The sequence below is a fragment of the Tupaia chinensis genome, unplaced genomic scaffold, assembly GCF_000334495.1.
Source record: "Tupaia chinensis unplaced genomic scaffold, TupChi_1.0 Scaffold000115_1, whole genome shotgun sequence".
In the NCBI taxonomy this organism is placed as follows: domain Eukaryota; kingdom Metazoa; phylum Chordata; class Mammalia; order Scandentia; family Tupaiidae; genus Tupaia; species Tupaia belangeri.
In genome coordinates, this window is record NW_006159579.1 from 1,320,260 (window position 1) to 1,337,598 (window position 17,339).

The 17,339-nt window shown below is 41.4% G+C and overlaps 1 protein-coding gene across 1 annotated transcript in view; it reads right to left on the reverse strand.

Annotated features, from left to right (window-relative positions):
• Positions 1 to 2,703: 2,703 nt before the first annotated feature.
• Positions 2,704 to 17,339, reverse strand: part of EIF2S2 (eukaryotic translation initiation factor 2 subunit beta) — a 33,350-nt gene continuing 18,714 nt past the window's right edge. Inside the window, exons 5-9 of the mRNA XM_006144018.3 lie at positions 16,551 to 16,651; positions 15,826 to 15,974; positions 11,529 to 11,585; positions 4,769 to 4,854; positions 2,704 to 3,183 (exon numbers count right to left, since the gene is read on the reverse strand). Coding sequence (XP_006144080.1) covers positions 3,008 to 3,183; positions 4,769 to 4,854; positions 11,529 to 11,585; positions 15,826 to 15,974; positions 16,551 to 16,651 — 569 coding nt within the window. The 3' untranslated portion in view covers positions 2,704 to 3,007. The remainder of the gene's footprint in view (positions 3,184 to 4,768; positions 4,855 to 11,528; positions 11,586 to 15,825; positions 15,975 to 16,550; positions 16,652 to 17,339) is intronic.

Genomic DNA, 17,339 nt, shown 5'->3' on the forward strand with positions numbered 1-17,339 from the left:
CTGACTCCCCATACTCAGGCCCCATGTTGGGCACCACTTTGCTGGGACCAGCTTGGCATATACACTCTTTTTGAGTGGGGAAGGCTGTGGATTAGAAACAGACATAATAGGAACCAGCAGATAGCATAATGGCTATGTTGCTGGACTACCATGTACTCTACCGTGGTTCAAATCCTTCATGTGCATGTGTGCCCAAGATCCCGAGAGGAGAATGGAAGGGATTGTGGCGTGGCCAGCCCCCCTTGGGGGTGATTTCTTGCTTTCTGGTGAACGCACACCCCCTATAGTGAAAACCTCTCCAAAAAAGAGAACCAAAAAAAAAAAAAAAAAGAGAAAGAAATAGACATAATAATAAACACACAAAGACACGCAAGTATAGAAAAATCAAGATTGGGTGGGCAAAGCCTCTCTGATGAAGTTGCAACCAGAACCAGCCTCAGGTTTATTCTTTTCAAGGGCAGAAAGTGGGAGAAGGGGAAAATGGGATGCAAAGGCAATGGGGAAGAAGTGGAATTCAAAGAGAATAGGGGAGGAGAAATTGGAATGCAAAGCCAGTTTTTGGATGTAAATTGTTTGAAGATGTGAAAATGACTGGCACCAAATAATTTCTCTGATCTTTTTTGGGGGACAATTTGATAAACGCATGTGACTTCCTTTAGCCCGATATTGCCAAGTATTGGGGTATCAACTGGGTATCAACAACAGGAAGATAACCATTGACAGCAAATACTGCTTTCGTATATAAATGCTATTCAATAGTCCTGCTAAAGTAGCTAACAAAATGCATTTCTGCATGTGTCTACAGGCCACATGTTTTCATCACGCATTTTCAAATTGGCTGCTCTCTACACCCTTGAGCCATTACCCCTGTGCCAGAGCCAGTCCCAACCCATCAGTCCAGAGTCAATTCTATTTTAAGTAAAGAGTATCTCAACTATAGTATTTTAAAGTAGCAGTATCAGTCCTGAGACTGCATTTAGATTGAAGTAAAAAACAGGCTGAAAGGGGCCAGTCGGTGGTGCTGACTGTGGTTTAAGTCCTGGACCTCAAGGGTTCAACACGCTGAATGTGTGCGTGTGTGCCCAAAACCCAGAGAGGAGAATGGAGGACAAGGGACTGCAGTGTGGCCATCATTCCTGGGAGAGATTTCTCACTTTCCTTCTCACTCTCTCTCTCTGGCGAGTACACGTACCCAGCAAAAACCTTTTTAAAAAATAATAAAAGCTTGTTACCAAACTGTAAAGTCTCATTCCTTCTGCTAGTCCCACTAAGAAATAAAACATACACACAAAAGTATTGGAGTGCTAATTGCATGAGAGGCACTGATCCTTGCTTTATTCATGCAGTAATATTCAACATTGTGAATTGTGTGGGCATGGATATAAAAAAAAGACAATGGGGTCATTAACAGCAATTGGGTTTGTCATGGCAGTGGTGGCAGCTCAGCCAGTGTGTGGTTCCATCAGGAGTGCCTACTGTGTTGAGGGAAAGCTCCCTCTACCATACTTCACACCAAAATTACCTGACAATACTTACTTGGCCTGTATTTTAATGTGAAGGGTCACAGTGATTTAAAAAAAAAAAAAATGGCAAGATATTCAGGGGTGAGTGACTGCTCCTGGGCCACTTAGTATGAACAGTTTGGTAATGGGAGTGAGGAACGTTGTATATGCCCTTATCTTCAGCAAGTTCAAGCAAGGCAGACCATAGCATAGACATGTAAGATGGCCTTCTCCAAGAAGTGCCGTCCCCTAGCCAAATCCTCAGGAGGCAGAACTGGAGGACCAGAAACACCACATAAGCAACATCTCTTAGTTTCTCAGGGTCACATTCAAAAGCTACTTTAAACCAAGAAATATATAAGTGTTTGTGGTGGGACTACTTGAATGCCAGAATTAGAAAAGTGTTTATAGTAGGCATTTTTCAAACTCAGAACATGAGTTGCAGAGGAAAAGTTTTCCTCTAGCATCACCATTTGGACTCTCTAAAGAGGTCCCTATACTGCACATACCACATTGCTTCCTTACCCAGATAACTAACTAGGATTTTTCTTAGTGTGTCAGTTACAAGACATACTTAGAGGCTTCCCCCCCTCTCCTAGTAGTCAATAAGGAAGAGAATTCTAAAGAGGAAGGTTCCTGAGCACCTTTTATTCCCTCATGCAACAGCTGGAGGGCTGGCATTGAGGTAGTAAAAACAAGATAGAAAAACATGTTGAAAAAGACTAAGGGAGCCAGGAGAAGGAATAGTGATTTAAGTTGCTGGACTCCCACTGGCCAATCATGGTTTGAGTCCCACACCCGGTGGCTTGAAAGGTTGGGGGATGTATGTATGTGTGCCCAAGAAAGGACTGCATCATGGCTATTCCCCCTGGATGGTGATTTCTCACTTTTCTTCTGTCTTTCTCTGAGGTAGTAGCAACAATCCTCACATAAGAATAATCATTCAAATCTATGTAGTCATCCCATTGGACACTGAAAACAGGCCGTCCTCCCAATCTCATGCTCCAACCATCCTCTCATAGGAGGCTGTGTCTTCAACTATGAATCTCAGGAAATTAATAAGAAATGGCTACCTTGCTGAAGTGCTTGCCAAAGTCGTGTCAGAATACATAGACACCTCGCCAGAGCCTGAACACAAACCTTTTGCTGAATTAACCAAGCACAAATTTTATAGAAAAGAAAAACTGAAGGACAAACCAAATTGAAAGAATCACTGTTATAATAACTTTAATTTACCTTGCATTTTACACAAGTCTATGAACGATTTTAAAAAAGCATCTCCTTACCCCATATCACTGTTTCTCTGACAGTTGTTAAAGTACGCAATGAGTATGTCAACAGCTTGAGCATCGGCATCTTGCGAGGATTTCGACCAACCAACCACTCGCCAAAGTACTTGGGAGCTTTTCTATCTTGTTTTTAACACAATAGTATATCCATTCTGATGGTAAACCTGTCCAGCCAAATCTCCACAAGACACTGCAAAATCAGTGGTGATTAGCAAATTAGTTAGCTTTGGCACGGAGCTGTGCTCGCTTGCCTGTGACAGCCTGGAAGCCAGTTTTGATACTGGCAACAGAGCATCGAGAATGACAAGTTTCGCACTGTAAGAAATAGAGTCGAGTATCCTTCTGCAGGATTGTGTCCGGTGATCGGCATGTGTGACAAGTGACATATTCCTCTGTTAAAAAAAAAAAAAAAAAATCAATATATATAGTGTTAACAGGTGGCCAGAATGAAGCAGAGACTTCTGCCCTCTGAAATAACTCTACACTGAACTGTACAACCCCATGCTACAGTGACTGACAGGTTTACCTGGGCATCCTGACCAGGAAATTTTAGCTAAACTTAGTTATTCTAGAGGTTAAAAAAACCCACCAACTATCTGCTATGATGCTTCTGGGACTAAAACATGTTGAAAAAGACTCTAGGAGAGCCAGGAGATGACTCCCACTGGCCAATCATGGTTTGAGTCCCAGACCTGGTGGCTTGAAAGGCTGGGGGGTGGGGAGGTGTGCATGTGTGCCCAAGAAAGGATTACATAATTGCTATTCCCCCTGGATTGTGATTTCTCACTTTGCCTCTCACTGTCTCTGTCTGTCACTCACCCTACCCCATGAGCACACACATCCTAAAACCTCTTAACTCCAGGACCAACAGGTGGCATGGTGGTTGGGGCGCTGGACTCCCAAATGGCTGATCACAGTTCAAGTCCCGGCTTGCTTTCTCCTCCCCACACAATCAAGTTTTAAAAATATAATAATAATGAATAAAATTAAGTAAAAAATAGTTTTTGTCTTATTTTTAAGGAGAGATTTTTGCTATGGGGTGTGTGTACTTGCCGGAGAAACAGATAGAAAGCAAGAAATCACCCCCCTGGGGGGTGGCCACACTGCAATCCCTTCTCCAGTCACTACTTGTGATCTTTTGCATGCTCCCTTCTCCATTCTCTACTTGGGATCTTGGCCATGCACACACATGCATCCACCGTGAGTTTTAAGCTGCCAGGTCCAGGACTCAAACCAGTCAACTATGTGAGAATCTAGAGACATAACTATTATACCATCTGCTGGGTCTCAATAAAAAAGAAAAGAAAATTCTTGGGACCAGCAGTTGGCATAATGGCTATGTCAATGGACTCCCATGTGGTCGACCCCGGTTCCAGTCCCAGACCTGGTGGCGTAAATTCACGCCAGGCCGTGTGCGTGCATGCCCAAGATCCCGAGAGGAGAATGGAGAAGGGACTGTGGTGTGGCCATCCCCCTGGTGGGTGATTTCTCACTTTCTGTCTCTCTAGTGAGGGCCTTATAGCAAAAACCTCTCAAAATCTTAAAAATAAGGGGGAAAAAAAAAAAAAAGACTCCAAATGTCCCAGGATGCAGGGAAGCTTGCCAGCTCCCTATTCTTGCCAGCCACTCAGAAAACTTACTAGCCCCACTAAGTGGGAACAAATATACCAATCTGATGTGACTAATAAGAAAGGGCCAGGTCAGGTATGAGTCACAGGCAGGGTTTCTCTGACACTGCCTTAAACCCAGAATCAACCAGCTGCGCGATCAGCTCATTTCTTAGGAAACCCAACCCCCTTTTCTCTGCACCCCTAATCAGTGCTAATCAGCTACCTTCTTGCCCCATCTCCCCATCACTTTCATTTTCCCCCTGACTTTTAAAGTAAGCTTTTTCAGACTTGTTAGAAATGGTTTGCCCTACAATACTGCATCCTGATGAGAACATTTCAGAGTGATGTAGCAAAATTATATACTTACTGATATATCTTCTTAAGACATTTTCTATCTGTTTCTGTTGGAATCTTCCTTTGATTACTAGTTGGTTATTACCATCTATAGAACCACTATGAAAGAAAATAAAAACATCTCATTATTGTTTTATTTCTTGAAGGAACCAAAGTCCAGCACCTTCATATTTAATGAATTTAAGATATATTCGATGGTGGAGGGTAAGTCCCAGGATCAGTGATATACTAGCAGGTTTATAAAATTTTATTTTCAATTAAGTATTTGGTACCTGATGACCTACTTATTCATATTTCCTGACATTAAATTCTATTTCAACCAATTATATCTCTAGTGATAGGGACTGGCAGGTGGCATGGTAGTTAAAGGCGCTGGACTCCCACATGGCCGACTATGGTTCGAATACCACATCTGGCGGCTTGCTTTCTCACTTTCCATATCTCTCTCTATCTCTGTCCCTATCTGATCAAATTTAAATAACTAAAGTTAAATAAAATAATTCTTTAGGGGAAAAAATCTCCAGTGACAACAATCAGATCTATAATTGACTTAAGTATAAAACAAATTGATTCCTTGTGTGTGATAGCCCATTCAGCCAACAAAGGAAGATAAAACTTTTATTGAATGCATACCAAGTGCAAGAGGTAGTAGGCTATAAATGTAAAAATATAAAAGAGAGAGAGAGAGAGAGAGAGAGTGTGTGTGTGTGTGTGTGTATGAAATTCTAAGCACAAAATATTTTGAGTCGTGGTTAAAAATATGGTTGACTGGGTCAGCTGGTGGCATGATGGTTAAGGCTGCTGGATTCCACCAGGCTGACTGCAAGGTTCAAGTCTCAGAACCAGCAACTTGAAAAGGACTCTGGACACATTTGTGTGCGTATGTGCATACATGCACATGTATGCCCAAAATCTTGAGAGAAGAACAGAGAAGGGACCGCAGCATGGCTACCCCTACAGTGGCTGCTGTCTCACTTTCCTTCTCTGTCTTCAGCAAGTGCATGTGCCCAATAGCAAATTAAAAATAAATAAAAAATATGTATGAAAAAATGTATAGCTGATGAAAAATACCAAAACTGTGGTACATATTAATTTTAATTTACATATTAACTATAATGTGTGAACATTTAAAAAATCTTCTGAATTCTGTATTTTAAAGGTGTGAGTTGTTATCTCAATAAAGCCATTACCAAAAAAGTAGAGTTGAAATCACAGGTCACAAATTATAAATGATAAACTTTTTGAGAAGCCGTTGACAAACACTTGAGAGAAAGCAAGACGGTGCAGTAGACATTATCATTTGTAAAAATTACAAATCACAAAGTGAAACAAAAACACTCAAGTCAGGTAGAATCAGATTTATATTTGTTTCATATCTCATCATAAAACTGACTTTTGTAAGAATCTCTCCTGTGATTCTCCTTTAACTATAAGGATTCAATATCATGCTCCATGTTGTAACCCTTAATCTCCAGGCTATGGTGATTCCAATGCTGGATGGAAGAAATTTTTTTCATTCACTGTCAAAAGAAATTAATTTTCTCAACACCCCTATTTTTGGGGAGAGGGGAGAAAAGGTTTTTACTGTATGGTGTGTGCACTCACCAGAAAGACAGAAAGAGAGAAAGAGAGCCAGAAAGCAAGAAATCATCCCCCAGGGGGGATGGCCACACCGCAATCCCTTCTCCTCCATTCTCCTCTTGGGATCTTGGGCATGCACACACATGCACGTGGTGTGAGTTTAAGTCACCAGGTCCGGGACTCGAACTGCAGTCGACTGCATGGAAGTCCAGCTACATAGCCTTACGCCAACTGCTGGTCCCATCAACACCCCTATATTATTTAACCCACTGACTATAAGGTCACCAGTCATAAAAATTTAACATAATTTGTGACAATTCACCCCATTTCCATTTAAAAAGTATAAATTATTCTCAGAAGTACAGAAACCACCACTAGCTTTTGCTCCTTCATTAGTCTAATGCAAGTTAAAAATAACGATTGTAACAAATTTAATTTTAAATACAATTCTACACTAGAGCCTAGATATCTATTATCAAGTAAATTAAAAATATGTATGAAAAAATGTATAGCTGATGAAAAATACCAAAACTGTGGTACATATTAATTTTAATTTACATATTAACTATAATGTGTGAACATTTAAAAAATCTTCTGAATTCTGTATTTTAAAGGTGTGAGTTGTTATCTCAATAAAGCCATTACCAAAAAAGTAGAGTTGAAATCACAGGTCACAAATTATAAATGATAAACTTTTTGAGAAGCCGTTGACAAACACTTGAGAGAAAGCAAGACGGTGCAGTAGACATTATCATTTGTAAAAATTACAAATCACAAAGTGAAACAAAAACACTCAAGTCAGGTAGAATCAGATTTATATTTGTTTCATATCTCATCATAAAACTGACTTTTGTAAGAATCTCTCCTGTGATTCTCCTTTAACTATAAGGATTCAATATCATGCTCCATGTTGTAACCCTTAATCTCCAGGCTATGGTGATTCCAATGCTGGATGGAAGAAATTTTTTTCATTCACTGTCAAAAGAAATTAATTTTCTCAACACCCCTATTTTTGGGGAGAGGGGAGAAAAGGTTTTTACTGTATGGTGTGTGCACTCACCAGAAAGACAGAAAGAGAGAAAGAGAGCCAGAAAGCAAGAAATCATCCCCCAGGGGGGATGGCCACACCGCAATCCCTTCTCCTCCATTCTCCTCTTGGGATCTTGGGCATGCACACACATGCACGTGGTGTGAGTTTAAGTCACCAGGTCCGGGACTCGAACTGCAGTCGACTGCATGGAAGTCCAGCGACATAGCCTTACGCCAACTGCTGGTCCCATCAACACCCCTATATTATTTAACCCACTGACTATAAGGTCACCAGTCATAAAAATTTAACATAATTTGTGACAATTCACCCCATTTCCATTTAAAAAGTATAAATTATTCTCAGAAGTACAGAAACCACCACTAGCTTTTGCTCCTTCATTAGTCTAATGCAAGTTAAAAATAACGATTGTAACAAATTTAATTTTAAATACAATTCTACACTAGAGCCTAGATATCTATTATCAAGTAAATTACTCAACTCTATAGCAAACCAAACTGTGAATTTTAAGAGTAAGAAGAAAACAGAATACCTTAATTATCTCTCTACTGCCAGTACAGACATGGATATTAAGGTGGTTTTTTTTTTTTTCGATTTATTTATTCATTCCTTTTTCATTTTTTTTTAAACTGCCAGAGGGTACATGCACCTACCAGAGAGAAACAGACAGAGAGACAAAGAGAAAGCAACTCCCCATGGGTCATGATCACACTGCAATCTCATCATTTCTCCATCCTGTTGGAATTTTGGGCACACAGGTACATGTACCCAGTGTGTTTCTCAAGCCACCGGGGAAGGGATTTGAATCATAATTCACTGTGTGAGATCCACGCTCCCTTAACCACTAGGTTACTTGGTCAGTGTGTGACAAAAAAAAAAAAAAAAAAAAAAAAAGCTGAGAGAGATTTTTGTGTACATGCGCTTGCCCAGAGAGACAAAAAGTGAGAAATAATCCCCCAGGGGGCATGGCCACGCCACAGTCCCTTCTCCTCCATTTTCCTCTAGGTATTTTCGGGACACATGCCCAGCATGAGTTTAAGCTGCTGGATCCTGGACTTGAACTCTAGTCGACTACACAGGAATCCAGCAACATAACCATTATGGCATCTGCTGGTCACCCTCAACCAAATTTTTTCTTTTCTTTTCTTTTTTGAAAGGTTTTTGCTATAGGGCACATGCGCTCACCAGAGAGACAGAAAGGGAGAAATCACACCCCCAGGGGGGATGGCCACACCGCAATATCGTCTCCTCCATTCTCCTCTTAGGATCTTGGACACGCACGCACGCACATGTGTCTGGCATGAGTTTAAGTCATTGGGTCCGGTGGTTTAAACTGTGGCTGACTACATGGGAGTCCAGGGACATAGCCATTATGCTAACTGCTGGGCCGCTAAATTTTTTTTTTTAATAGAGGTTTTTGCTATAGGGTGCACTGCTCGCCGAAAAGACAGACAGGAAGCAAGAAATCGCCCCTCACTCCCCAAGAGGGATGGCCTCACCACAATCCCCTCTCCTCCGTTCTCCTCTTAGGATCTTGGACACACATGCACATGCACCCAGCCTTAGGTTAAGCCACTGGGTCCAGAACTCAAAATGCTCGACCACATTTTTTTTTTTAAAGAGGAGGTTTTTGCTACAGGTCATGTGCGCTTTCCAGAAAGACAGAGACAGAGAGACAGAAAGTGAGAAATCGCCCCCCAGGGGGGATAAGCCACAAGGTCTGGGACTTGAACCGTGGTCGACTACATGGGAGTCCAGCAACATAGCCATTACACTGAGGAGCCCCTTGACCACATTTTTAAAGGAGACGTTAGCTTTGGCATAATGACCGTATATGAGTACATGTATGTACTCATTACATATATGTAATGACCATATATGAGTACACCTCTAATTCATTAAGTCAACAAAGTTTGGGGAAAACAATCCATGGCTTGCTGAGGCCATTCTCAGTGCCCACGGGGTGATTCATGGAGTTCTCTTCTGGAGAAATGGTTTCTCTGGGTGGGCCTCCCTAGGATGGTTACTCTTTTCAGTCACAGATGCTGACATCAGGCACTAGAAGGCCCCTGCCTCTCCTTCAGAATCAGATGTATTTAGCTGAGCAGGACTAGAGCGAATGTTCTATCTTGCATGTTCATGTTAGAGTCAGAAATTGAGGATAAGAGAGGCTGGGTGACTTCCAAAATCTCTTTACTTTTCTCCCCATTCTGAGGTCAGAAAACTTCCCCTATACTGTGGGAGGCTGCGCAGCAGCCAATATCAACCTTAGGTTTCAGTTTCTCAGAGAGCAATTACACAATACCAAAGGCCATGATTGGCTCCCCTTCAAAACCTCACCTTCAAAACCATACTCTGATTGGCCACTTCCCATAAAGGCCACAATTGGCTCCCCTTCAAAACCTCACCTTCAAAACCATACTCTGATTGGCCACTTCCCATAGCAAATCGGTGAGCTTAGAATCCCTCAGATTTGCATATCCAGCACCTCATGATTGGTACACGAAAGCAACCAATCATAACCTACCTTCTACAATCCTTCATTAGCATATAGGACAACCAATCACTGCCCACCAGCATGTATATAACCACGATCCCTGGCCCACAATTGCCAGACGACCCTGAAGAGCTGTGACACTGTGTCGTCTCCATGCTGTCCACAATAAACGCACGACCCTGCAGAGTTGTAACACTGCGTTGTTCGTCCAGTCTCTCACTCCTTCCCTCAGGAAACCTGATCGACTGTCCCCTGGGTCGGGACCCGTGGTGCCTAAACAGGGACCTGAGTACGAAGGATCCAGTGAAGAGCACCCAAGAAGGGGACAGCAGAGAATTGTCCCGAGAAAGGACGGGGAACCAGCAGTTAGCATAATGGCTATGTCACTGGATTCCCACGTAGTCAACCATGGTTCGCATCCCAGACCCAGTGGCTTAGAACTCACAACTGGGTGCATGTGCGTGCATGCCCAAGATCACGAGAGGAAAATGGAGAAGGGATTGCGGCGTGACCATCCCCCCAGGGGGTGATTTCTCGCTTTCTGTGTCTACGTCTCTCTCTGTTTGTCTGGCAAGCGCACACGACCTATAGCAAAAACCTCTAAAAAAAAAAGAAAGAAAGGACGGCAGAGAATCGTCCTGGTAAGTAACAAAAGTCACTTACTCTTAATAAGGGTAATAATGGGACAAGTTTTGAAGGGGAGCCAATTGTGGCCTTTATGGGAAGTGGCCAATCAGAGTATGGTTTTGAAGGTGAGGTTTTGAAGGGGAGCCAATCATGGCCTTTGGCATTGTGTAATTGTTTGCTCTCTGAGGCTTTCTGCACTTGTAGTCAACCTCATTGGCACAGGCTCCATGAAATGCTGGCCCCCCTGAATGGAGATAGACTGACTCACTTCCTAGAACAGGTGAGCCCTAATGACAGGGATAGATTTAATCACAGACTCCTGTCTGAATGGTTTCTCCTATGCCACTCACCAGTTTACAAGCTGTATTTTTTCAATAGCCAGAATTTAGAAAAAAAATTTCTGTCTTAAGAAAGTAGCTTCCTCTGGGGCTGCCCCCATAGCCTAATGGTTAGGGGAGCCAGATCCCATATGGCTGACTATGGTTCCAATCCTGGCCCTGGCAACCTGAACAACATACCAGACACAGGTAAGTTTGTATCCCAAATCCTGATAGAATGGAGAAATGGAGGAGATGAGATTGTGGCATAACCATACCACACTAGAGAGGGTGCTCTCTCCCTGTCTTGGTTTTTCTCTGGCTAGTGCACACACCCCCCGGCAGTCACAAAAAAAGAGAGAGAGAATAAAAAAAGCTTCTTTTGAAATCTAGTATTTGCTCCATAAAAAGACCTAACAGTTACAAGTAGTGACAGGCAATTGAAAACATGGCAGTTCTGTAGTGCTCATTTTGGTACATCAGTAGGCCTGTTCAGATGAGGCCCCGTCAATTCTGTAATCTACCCCTAAGCAGCCAATCTACCTCACAGAAATTAATGATTTCACTCCTCTACTGGCCTAAATGTTGCTGTTAATTAGGCAAATATTTTTTTCTAAGTATGTCACATATCCTTTTCAAGATAATAGAGGCTCGTATGAAATGTGTAGTAGTACTGTACATAAATACAAATACACTTTCTTACCTTGTACCCAATTCAGCCAATAAAAACGCAAGAAGATGTTTGGGTTGACGATGTAATCTAAAAAGAAAAATGAATATATTAATTATCTCATAGAAATCTGATCAAACTTCTAAAAAGCCATCCTATTAATAGTCTTGAGCTGTGACTATTCAACTGAAAAGGGAATTTCAGTACAGTTCATTTACATTTTGACATAAAGTTATATACTTTATGAAACCACTTTTAAAAATTTTAATGCCCACAAATGAAAACATATATGAATGTTCAGAAATATAGATAGGAAAGGTAAACACCAACTTTATTTATTTTAAAATAATTTATTTTTACTTATTATTATTTTATTTTAAGTTTGCTATAAGGCACAAGTGCTCACCAAAGGGAGAAACAAAGAGAAAGCGAGAGGGAAAGTGAAAAAGCAAGTCACCAGGACTTGAACTGTGGTCAGCCATGTGGGAGTCCAACACCTTAACCACCACACTACCTGCTAGTCCAATACCAACTTTATTTATAAAAGGTCACATCTTCCTCTGGGAAGGAAAGAAGAATGTATCAGAAAAAGATAAAAGTGTAGCTGAGCATCAAGTCATCAAGAGATGCTGACTCCCACATGGCAACCATAGTTCAAATCTCTAGCTGGTCAGCCTGAAATACACCAGGAACATGTGCCAAGAGCCCAAGATCCGACAGGCTATAGGACTGAAGGAAGGGGATCACAGGTGATCCAGGATATGGAGTATACTCTGTGTAGAGTGCTCATCAATCTCTGTCACATGTGTGTGTGCACAAGCTCTATTATGAATAAAGGAAAAAGATTTTAAAAGTAGCCTTAAGTGACCAGAGAGGGATGGAGTGAGAGAGACAGAGAGAAAGTGAGAAAGCAAGCAGCAAGCCGACAGGTCGGAGATTCAAACTGCAGTGGGCCATGTGGGAGTCCAGCACCCTTCATCATGCCATCTGCCAGCCCCAACTATTTTTGTTTTTTAAAAAATTATTTTATTCGACTTTATTTATTTTTATTTTACCAGAGAGGGACAGAGTGAGAGAGAGAAAGTGAAACAGCAAGCTGCCAGGCCCAGTATTCAAACCACAGTCAGCCATGTGGGAGTCCAGGACCCCCAACCACCATGCCACCTGGTGACCCCCCCTTTTTAAAAGAATTATTTTATTCACCTTTTTTTTGTTTATTCCAATTGTTTTTAAAGAGATTTTTGCTATAGGGCAAGTGCACTCACTGGAGAGACAGAAAGTGAGAAATAATCCCCTTGGTCATCTTTTTTATTTTTTCTTTTCTTTTCTTTTTTTTTTTGGAGAGGTTTTTGCTATAGGGCGCGTGCGTTCGCCAGACAGACAGAGAGAGACACAGAGACAGAAAGCGAGAAATCATCCCCCGGGGGGATGGTCACGCCACAATCCCTTCTCCTCCATTCTCCTCTCAGGATCTTGGGCACGCACACACATGCGCCCGGTGTGAGTTTTAAGCCACCGGGTTCGGGACATGAACCACGGTTGACTATGTGAGAGTCCAGTGATATAGCCATTACGCTAACTGCTGGTTCTCCCCTTGGTCATCTTGAGCACACACACACACGTGCCTGGCATGAGTTTGAAGCCGTCAGGTCTGTGACTCTCACCACGGTTGATCACATGGGAGTCCAGCAATGTAGTCATTATGCCATCTGCTGGTCCTAGTAGCCTTAGCTTTAACTGTGAAATATTCTTTTTGAAGAAGTAAAACAATCTAAAGCAGATGTGTCAGGTCAATATCCACAAACAAAGGTGATGAACAACTGGGTATTTGTTACATTACTCCCTATATATTTACCGTTTCATTAAGAAAAAAAGGAACTAGGACCAGCCCAATAGTGCAGCAGTCAGGTGCTACACACAAGAAGTCAGATCCACATAAACTGACTAGGGTTCAAACTCTGGCAGGCTAAGAAACGCTAGGCATACATGCATATGCTCAGGATCTTGATGGGATGGAGAACTGCAGGAGAAAGAATGATGGCATGACCGGGCCCCATTGGGGGTGAGGGAGAGGATACTTTCTCTATCTCACATGCAGTCTCTGACATTAAAAGATGAATAAAGGAAATGTATTTCATGGTAGCATAAGAGCAGAAAAATATAACAGCTCAGATACTTACCTTGGATAATGGTTAAATAAACTGGTATACTATACTGCTTTTAGAACAAAACAGGTTTCTACTGTACCAAAAGGATATATGCATATAAAATTTAAAAAGCACACAGAGCAATGCCTTTGTTTCTTTTTTTTTTTTTTTTTTGGCTTAAGAGTACCTATGCTTACCAGAGAAACAAGAGAGAAAGAAAGAGAAGAAAGTACCCCTGAGGAAAATGGTCCTACGGCAATCTCTTCTCCATCTCTCCCTACTTTTCAGGATCTGGGGTATGCGCTCACATGTGTCCAGTGTGTTTCTCCAACTGCTGGGTCCAGGACTTGAACTATGCAGTCAGCCATGTGGAATCTGGCGGCCTTAACCACCCATCCATGGAGTTGGCCCCGACATTTTCATTTTTAAAGCTGTATGTTTGGCACTGTTTGAATTTATTCCAATAAGTAGGTACTAGTATTATCATTTTTCTGTAAAATGTACTCGGTGAGAGTTGGTCAGGAGAAAAACATGTAAACTACTACATTGTTGGTGGAAGTATGAACTGGCACAAAGTTGCTGGGAAACAACATGACAATGTTTGGTATAAAAACATAGATTCCTGGGACCTGCAGTTGGCATAATGGCTATGTTGTTGGACTCCCATGTAGTCGACCGCGGTTCGAGTCTCGGACCTGGTGGTTTGAACTCACACTGCGTGCGTGTATATGCATGCCCAAGAGCCTGAGAGGATGGAGGAGAAGGGATTGTGGTGTGGCCATCCCCCCGGGGGGTGATTTCTTGCTTTCTGTCTCTCTGTCTTTCTGGCTGGCAAGCGCACACGCCCCATCGCAAAAAAAAAAAAAAAAAAGATTCCTTTTAACTCAGCAATTCCATGTTGGAAATTTTTGCCCTAACACTCTACTCTGCACTACTGCATACTGCAAAGACATAGGTATAAAGATGGTCCCTAGAACTTTGCCTCTGACAATGAAAACCTAGGAGAAATCAGGTCCAACTTAAAGAGCTATCAGAGTATGTTATATGACTATTAATACTTAAAACACTTATGGAGACTATTTAATGACATGAGTAAGTTTTGTAATATAGAGAAAATGGGTTAAAAACCTATGATACCAGTTTAAGAATATACATATAAAACTGGTTAAACATAAAAAATATTAAACTACCATTATCTACCAATTAGTGGTGGATTTTCAAATGATTTTTCATTTTCTTTAGCATGTCTTTCCTAATTTTTCTGTAGTGAACATATACCACTGCTATCATCAGCAAAAAAGTCTAATAAAACAATTTAAAATTTTTCTGTAAGTAATGAAAACAAGTAGTAATCTCTTGGCAGAATTCTGAGTGACTCTCTTGTTTTTATCATTTTTTCAGCAACAAGTATGCATCACTTATGAAACTGAAGAAATAGTAGATAAAGTCAGTCGGTTTAAGGAATCTGCCAGGAAAGGTTTAGCTAAGGAGCTGAAAAAATTCAGGCCTTGATACACTGACCTGGGACTAGCAGATAGCATAATGGTTAAGCAGTTGAACCCCCATGTAGTCAGCTGCAGTTCAAGTACTGGACCTGGTGGCTCAAAACTCACACACGGCATATGTGTGTCTGTGCCCAAAATCCCAAGAGGAAAATGGAGACAGGATTGTGGCATGGCCATTCTCCTGGGGGATGATTTCCTGCTTTCTGTATCTCCAGCAAGCGCACATACCATATACCAAAAATCTCAAAAAAAAAAAGGTGAAATCTCGTGTCCTGACAACCACTATCTAAGGAAGAGGTACACTGAATTCAGTCACTTTCCCAGAGCTCACTGCTTGGTTGCCAGGCCCATTACAGCCAGAATAAAACTTTTCCACTTCCCTGGGCTCTCCAGATTCCTGTTTGAAGACTAGATTCAGTCTCCTCAATCTTTACTCCATCTGGTTAGCATCCACTCTCATGGGCTAGCATGAATCGACTTTTGATGCCCAGAGAAAATGAGCCCAAGTCCTTATGAACTGAAAGAACCAATGAAGAGTGACTTCTTTCAACCTAATCCCTACAACTATGAACTCACTCTTTTTACCGCAATAAAGTCCACAATAAGAGCATTTAACTTCCTTAAAATTCCATTGAGAATCTGGTATTTGGGATGGAGGCTCTCCATTAACCAACTTACAGTTTACAGATATCTGTAAAGTTGACAAAAGAAGTTTTCTTAGTTCCTACTCGGACAACTTGTGGAGGTTTCATGACAAATTTCCTTTTCTCTCCAGCAACCATATCCGGATTCTTTTCCCTCATGATGTTAAACACTCGATTCAGTAGCTACAGAAATAAAGCATGCACATTCTTAATGGCAAGAGTATGAAGTTCCTATTTGAGTCACTTTAATGGAGGACACTTCCTTTTACTAAATATTCGTATGCTATACGTGTTCTGGAAGCTCTTTGAGGGCAGAGACTCAACACCAACCAGGATTTAGTCCATTAGGAACAAAGTAAATTTCTGTTCAAAGTTAAATGAACAAACAAGCCCAAACTAATTACACTGTTTCTACAGGGAAGTATATGATACTTAGAAAAATTAAGATTCAGGAAAGCCCAAGTAACTCCAAATAACCCTAGTCCCAAGTTCACCACCTGATCCCCAGATGCCTCCACACTCTTAGAGCCCAAGAATTCAGGAGGGCATAGTAAGCACTCCAATACCACCATACTCTGGGCAGGCTGCCCTACAGGTATACATCAGAAAATGCTATACACTGGCTATGACCTTCCTGTCTCTGCTTCACTATTGATTTTTATCTCAATGGCCCTTCCAGTCCAGGGAGCATTTATTTATTTTGTTTTCCTTTGACAAAGCTCCAACGAACAGCCCTTTCTCAAAACAGATTTGTCTTACCTCTTCATAAGTGTAGTCTCTTTCTGAGCCGGCCCAAGCAGGACCTGTCTGGTTACTGAATGAGATACCATCATCTTTTTTGCTGTCTTCATCTTCTAAAGCTACAGATAACAAAGATTGAAGGAATAATGGGTAAGCCCTGCTATAATTAAAGTGGGGTTGGGAGAGCCAGATTTAGAGAAATGAAAACTTCGAAGACAAATCTAGAGACATGAAAAGTTCAAAGACAGTTGTCTTCCTTTCCACAGCTGCATTTGTAACAGCCTCAGGCATAAAGGAATCAAGTATCACAACTCCTTTTTCCTTATAAGACAGGGATGCTAAGACTTTTATAGAAGATCCTTAATAGAGACCTCTCCAAGAGTTTGTGATGACAGATATCCCAAAATGTTTCTTAATTTAACAAATGTAAGATTAAAATAATGCATTAGAATAATTAGAGAAAAAAAGAATGCAACTGTTTTGTATCACTTAAGGAAGTTCCACATCCATTAAAAACCCCAGCGGATGGCATAACGGTTATATCGCTGGACCCTCACATAGTTGATCACGGTTTGAGTCCTGGACTTTGGCTGCTTCAAACTCATGCTGAGTGCATGTGCGTGTGTGCCCAAAATTCTGAAAGAAAAATGAAGGAGGGATTGCGGCATGGCCATCCCCCTGGGGGATGATCTCTCGCTTTCTGTTTCTCCATCTGTTTCTCTGGTGAGCACACATACCCTATAGCAAAAAACTCTCTTAAAAAAAAAAAAAAAAAAAAAAAAAAAACCCGCTGACAATACAAAATTT